General features: G+C 34.4%; 1 protein-coding gene across 1 annotated transcript; it reads right to left on the bottom strand.

Moving 5' to 3' along the window:
• Window positions 1–6229: 6229 nt before the first annotated feature.
• On the bottom strand, window positions 6230–6777 carry LOC120198442 (uncharacterized mitochondrial protein AtMg00810-like). The gene is made up of 2 exons (XM_039199789.1): window positions 6693–6777; window positions 6230–6573 (listed from the first exon to the last, which is right to left on the bottom strand). The coding sequence occupies exons 1-2, from the start codon at window positions 6775–6777 to the stop codon at window positions 6230–6232; spliced, it is 429 nt and encodes a 142-aa protein (XP_039055720.1).
• Between the last annotated feature and the right edge of the window lie 303 nt (window positions 6778–7080).

Below are 7080 nucleotides of genomic sequence, written 5' to 3'. Positions count from 1 at the left end.
TGTCTATATTCTGCTATAGCATTGAAAGAAGGACTCGTAGGTTATTTCTCGGGTGCTAAAGGTTATCACTCCCTATTTGATTGGAGAATGGATATCTTTTAAATCTAGCTGCTTCTAAAGCGTTATTTGAATATCATCCAAAGTGTAAGAAAGTTAATTTAACTCACTTGTGTTTTTCCTTCTATTAAAGGGGTTTGTACTGTGATTGGTCTTTTTCATAAGCTCCTCGGATTGCAAATGAACCTTGGTAAGGGAGAGAGATTCTGTTATGGTTTAAATCAGGCTTGTGTTGATTATATTGTTGAGCAAACAAGATTGAAGGTAGACAAGTTACATTGGGTACTTCTTTGGATTGGTAACTCTCTTATTAGAGCATTTCATAGAATAATTACCTTTAGAGTTGATTCGAACATTTTCAAGACCCGAGTGGAAATTCAAAATTAAGTAATCTATAGAATGAAAACATATTCTATTACTTCAAATATTATATAATTAATAAAACATTTTTTTTAAACACATTTTTAATTTTAAAGAAAACTTTAAATACAACTAAAATAATAAGGTACGATTACTAATTTATAATATTGTAAAACACATTGTTTTTGTTGTTTTATGAAGAAAGAAGAAGAGACCTTGAGCGGGAGCTCATGGTGCTCCCCCTGAGTTGGCTCTTATTATTTTATTTGACAATACTGAAAAATAATTTGAACAATAGTTTTATTTTACCTCCAAGATGATGTCTATTAATTTATGATAATTTTGATTTAAAAAGGCAGAGTTTCCCATATCGGGTTGGACCAATTACGAAGATCCAAACGGACAAAAAGCACAATTTGAAGGCTTTATTCAGCCTTTCATCCATAGGCCGTGTGTTGTACCTTCTGGCTTGAAGAATGTGGGAGCCCTATATCGGGATCCAAGCACCACCACATGCACAGACATAATTTGGATATTTAAAAATTAAAAAATAATATTATATTTGACATCATATTGAATATTATTTATAAAATTAAATTTTCATTAATAATATATCAAATGATAATTTTAAAGATTTAACGAATCAAATTTTACCTCATTATTTCGTTAGATTGGATATTACTATAATATTATAAAATTTAAGTTTTACGTAGTAAAAATAAGTGTTTAGATTATATCTTAAGTTAATTTAGGAGTTTAAATATTTTTTTCATTAAAAATAGGTGACTAATTTTTTTTCTTTATATTTTTAGGTATCTAAAGTTTTCTCTGTGAAACTTTAGGTATTTACGCAGTAACGACGGTTAAATATATTGTTAAGTATTACATATCATGTTTATATTTTGGCTTAAAGCAAAATTAAGTGGTCAAACTATAACATGAGTTAACTTTAGGTGTCTAAAAACTTTTTCACTAAAAATATGTACCTAACATTTATGATGTTACACTTTTATATACATAAGCTATAACGACTGTTAAAAAACCTGTTAAGTAAAACATGTAATATTTATATATTTGTTTGAATTTTTATTTAAAAAAACTTAATAATATTATTTTAAAAAAACACTATAATTTTTTTAAAAAAATACAACCCTTAAACCTCTTATTTCAACCTTATTATAAGCTGTCATCGATCATCACTGGTCACCTTCGTCATCATCAAACGATCACTTACCCGTCGTCAGACTTCCGTTGCTGACCATCCTTTTTGTTGTTGTCACAATCCCTTTAAATTCATAAATCCAAACTTAAATCCTTAAACCTAATACCCAAATCCCTAGCTTTGATCCCAAATTTATCATTATCACCTTAAATTAACTTCAGGGATTTATAGAGATGATGAAGTGGGTTTCTTAATGCAATTAGGGAGGGAGAAATTATTTTGCATATGTAAGGAAATTCAGTCCTATGCGGGTAACCTGATCCGATTTCGAGTGTCACATTAGGGCCACCGGAGTAACCCACTGTAAAAATAGCAAACAATTTAAAACTTTTATGAAAACATGTAACTTATAAAATGATTTATCAAATAAACATATTTTCAGACTATAAATAAAATACAATTACATGCCCATAATCTCTGCTCAACGCCGCAAGAACTCCTTTACTGATGTCGATAGATGCACTGGTACAATTCTTTTAACATGAAAATGTGAGTAACATGGTGAGTTTTAAAAAGCTCAATAATACATAACTACCATGCTGAAGAACGCGCAGATACAAATAAACATATATTCCCTTATTGATTCCGAACATCTACAGATTTTATGCTGAGCGGAGATCCTACTGATATATCAGGGGTAACGGACTATGAGCTTGCAGTTCAGATAAGTATTTTGAATGAATAAGTTCAGGTGATCAGAATAGGTTATCTAGTGTGTTCCGGTAAAACTAGTAAAAAACTACATATCTTTTAAAACATATATATATATATATATATATATATATATATATATATAACACAATCTCCATCCGTCACGAACAAAATGTGTATGTTCCCCATAACCATACAACCCCGTCACGTCCAGTAAGGTCCTGAGCACAAAGCCGAGGAGCCTTCAAGTTTTCTTCCCCCAACAATACCCCAAATAAAACATATTCCGTCCGTAAACGGATATATCAAAAATCAAAACATAATTCAGGTCAAGTATCAGATCAGAATGCATGTCAAATATCATTTCAGAATACAGGTAAGTATCAAATCAGAATCCAAATAAAAAATCAGATAAAATATTCATGTGATTAGGGAACACACCAGAGTTTACAGATATTATTCAGAGGTATTGGATAATCTTAACATGCAGAGAAACACAGATCTTCAATATACCGATAGAATGTTGGAATTTAGAATCACTATAGGAAGAGTTTAATATCTGACGGAATCATCAATTATTCAAAATATGACTTGAGCTGATAAGGAAGAAATGAAGGTTCAGGACATTTACAGTCTATGTCGATTGATTTCATTACCAAACAACTCCAGATGAATATCTCCCAGAATTAATGCTTGTCGATTGGTAAATTCATTATCCTTCCAGGGTATTTACTTTTTAATACAAAAAATTATTATCCATAGATTATCTTCGGAATCATCGCTGAATAGATCTTAAGGAAACTAACAGATATTCCAATACTTTTAATTTCATTTTCACGCTTTCACGATATCATGAAATGCTGACGTGCTTGATTTATAGTTCATGACCCATAAGAACATTACATCATGTATGTTCATTAACGTTTCTAGACTCATCCAAATCTCTTATTTAATTCTTAGTCATTGAGGTTACTTATTTCACTTAGTAGTCAAGTCTATTCCGGTTACTTCAGAGTTCATATATGTATTGTACTTTCGTTCAGTTCGGTCTTCGTGGTTGATTTGTCGAACAAATATCCAATTATTAATACCGAATGCGATCTAGAGTTGAACTGAGCTGAGTACTTCCAGAATTAGCATCGATCCAAACTTGAGGAGACGAACAAGGATTCGAGTGGTATCTATGCTATTCAGGTACTAACATAAAATTAGCGTTGGTCAACTCACTTAAGTCGAGTTCCATAATTTTTAAGGGTAGTACAACACCTATGTTTATTTGAATTACTTAATTAATCGAAGACATTTACTTAGTATAGTCCATAAGGGCATTTTGATCATTTTGGTGCTCAATGTTTTTCCATTCATTTCAGAGATCGAGGATATCCAATCATTCCTGAGCTTGGTGATATTCTTAGATCATTTCCATTCCATGAGTATTTTAGTCAATTTACAGATCTAGTGTATTACAATTATTCATTCCGTCCGATATTATTATTAAATTCAAACTTATCATTTATGTCAGTCCCTTCGAACTATTATGACAAAACATCACACTCAATAAATTATTATTCATGTATTTATTCATAACTCAGAGATTTTCAAGTTAAGTTCATTCTCAGATGTTATAACAGGTTACCAGGAATTTTCTATACCAATACATGATCTTAATAATAAATTCTGTAATTTATCGAGTTAAAAACGAATCCTCAAAGTACCTTCTTGTTCATGGTCAACTTAGACTATATTTACCTTTCAAGGGCATTTTCATAATTTATTAACCAAATAATTTCAGTATTAATTCTTAATAAAAATAATTATAATTTAACGATCTTATAATTAATTGCTTTCTCGAACATTCTCTAATTTTGAAATTTTTCTTTAACATGCTTCTAATATCTTACATAAACCCTCTTCGGGTTAAAAACCGATTATCCAAATTTTCTAAACAAAACTAGCATTTCTTATGTACATCTGTAAATTTATCAGATCAATATGTCTTTTCAGAGTTATTAATCAACTTCCAGGAACAATTCTTATCATTATACAACATATGAGTATTTTCGTAATTTATCACTTAAATCATATTCAGTTCGAATCCATTCATAATCAAACAGGAATAATAGAGCAATCATATATACATATATCTATACATTTATCCATTATAACATGTTCCATAAAACATAAAGAGATAGCAATGTATTACCTCATTTTCTGTGTCATACTGGTCGACCATTTAAATTCCATTCGAACGCCCTCAATCTTTAATTCAAACTTTCAATATTTTCCTCACGATATAAGCCATCAAAATTACTAACTCGTATCTATATAATTTCCCTTGCTATACAGATAGCTTATTAGAATTGAAATAATAATTTGGAAACCTAATTAGTATAATAGAACACTTGTGGGGCTACTTTAATAATTAATCATTAAAATTAAGGACTGAACTGAATTAATTTACACTATTAAGCCATAAACTAAAACTAAAAGAAATTATGAGACAAGACCAAGTTCTTACCAAGCCTTGAGGACTCATGATGCGATTTTCCACTTATTTTATTTTGCACCCACGTGATTTTCCTTTTGGAATCATAACCCCATTTTCAAGTAATTGATGTGTGGGCATTGCCACAGAACCCAAGTGGAGTGTCACTTGAATGCACCACTCTCAATTATTAAATCTGGTTGTAGTCATGTGGCAATGAACCAAAGACCAAAGCTATGGTCAAAACCCATTCCATTCATTAGTTTTGTCCTTGCACGAACAGTCCGACACCCATTGTATCCCAAGCAAACAATGCATTCCGATCAACTTCAGAATCCACCGAATCTGTACTTGAATATGACTGCTCATTCTCATGTACATGTGATACCGCAACTGCCGAAGCTTTAACCGGCTTCTTGTTCATGATTGTTCCCTCCTGATGCTTAACCAATGTAGTGATTTTTCCACTGTCAGCGCTCGATTGGGAAATACTCTCTACTCCCTTGTGGGTCGATGGCGAGATCCTCCTCAGTCTATTGTAAAGATCCATTTTGATGACCATGTATTACTTGCATCAAAACTTGCATGGTCAGGTATCATCATTCGTGACAACATTTAGTAGATTCTAGGTGCATGCAGAAGGAAGGTTTCGAGAATTACCTATGTTTTATGGGGTGAAGCTTGGGCGGCGATTCATGCCATAGATTTTGCACATGATCTGGGATTTCAAAACTTCATTGTGGACGGGAATTCAAAGACGGTGATCGAGAAGATTTCATCTTTGGAATCATATATAGTTTAGAAATTAGTGCGTTGATTTGGGAAGGTCGGCGACGGACAGTTGGTTTCCATGCCTGTTCATTCTACTACACCCCTCCTGCTGTGGAACTTCAAGCGGCGGAGGATCGTCGCTACTTGGACCCTCCTTAGATGGCTTCCGAGGGGTTGAGTTACTGCTCACTTAGGTTCGAATTTTGCTTCTTATGTTTCTTCTTGCAGATCTCTCGTTCATGGTTTCTGTTGAAGAACAGAATACAAAGATCAGTATATTTCTTCTTGCTTTACAGTTCACAAGTATGCCAGCTTTATAGCTGGTGTTGAGCTAATAACTGCTCTAACAATCTAACAAACTCTGGCGCCAAATATAACCGAAACTATCCACATGCTATAGCCATGCTATTGTACGTGCATGTCTACAGCTTACATTCCCTCTACTCTTTTTTTTCTTTTTTTTTTACTAAGACAATGTTACAACCCTGGTACAACACACACATTGCGGCGAAACTCTTCAAATGCAGACTTGGAGAGTGGTTTGGTGAAACCATCAGCTATTTGATGCCTGGCTGGTATGTAGTTAACCCTCAACTGACCAGCTGCAACCTTCTCCCGAACGAAGTGTATATCGAGGTCTATATGCTTCGATTGAGCATGATACACAGGATTAGCACTCATGGCTACTGCTCCTGTGTTGTCACACCAAAGCACTGGCTCTCTCTCAACTGCTGAAACCCCAAATCTGCAAGAAAAGAGCTCGTCCAAGCGACTTCAGCTGTTGCGTCAGCCAAACTCTTATATTCAGCCTCCATTGTGGATCGAGATACGGTTTTCTGTTTCTTTGAACTCCATGCAACTAAACATTTGCCAATGAACACACCATAGCCAGAGATTGACCTTCGATCGTCTACATTTGCTCCCCAATCAGCATCTGCAAATGCTGATACAGTCAGTTCTGCCTTGCTTGCTTGAAACATTAACCCGTAATCTATCGTACCAACCAGATATCGAAGGATTCGCTTGACTGCAAGCCAATGCATTTCGTGGTGCATGCATAAATTGCGCCACCTTTCCCACACTATAAGACAAATCAGGTCGGGTGTGACATAAGTAGCAATGACCCTACTACGCTGCGGTATTCACTTGGATTCGGCAGTAACTCTCCAGCATCCTTTGACAGCTTTGGTGCCAGAACCATTGGTGTATGGCAAGCAGCTGCCCTTGTCATGTTCGTTTTTTCTAGCAACTCTAGCACAAACTTCTTCTGATTCAAGAAGAGACATTCACGGAGCGATGAACTTCAATTCCCAAGAAGAAATGAAGTGCACCAAGATCCTTAAGCGAAAAAGCAGAACTGAGTAACTGAACTACTGCTTGAATTTCACACGACGAGGGCCCCGTAATGACGATATCATCAACGTATACTAATGCATACACATTGCCAGTATCTCGTTTGCAAACAAAGAAGGATGCATCTGCTCGTGAAGCTGTAAAACCCATCTGTACAAGGCTGTTGCGGAGCTTAGCGTGC

Source organism: Hibiscus syriacus, unplaced genomic scaffold (assembly GCF_006381635.1).
Source record: "Hibiscus syriacus cultivar Baekdansim isolate YM2019G1 unplaced genomic scaffold, ASM638163v2 tig00117056_pilon, whole genome shotgun sequence".
NCBI lineage: Eukaryota > Viridiplantae > Streptophyta > Magnoliopsida > Malvales > Malvaceae > Hibiscus > Hibiscus syriacus.
The sequence above is the reverse complement of the archived record's forward strand: the minus strand, read 5'-3'. Positions and strand labels throughout refer to the sequence as shown.

What these genes read in the sequence shown, in the direction of transcription:
- LOC120198442 (XM_039199789.1), bottom strand. Translation starts at nt 6,777, where the DNA reads ATGACAAGGGCAGCTGCTTGCCATACACCAATGGTTCTGGCACCAAAG. An exon ending in AGAGTTACTGCCGAATCCAA is followed by an intron (nt 6,574 to 6,692) that starts GTGAATACCGCA and finishes ATTGGCTTGCAG; the next exon opens with TCAAGCGAATCCTTCGATAT.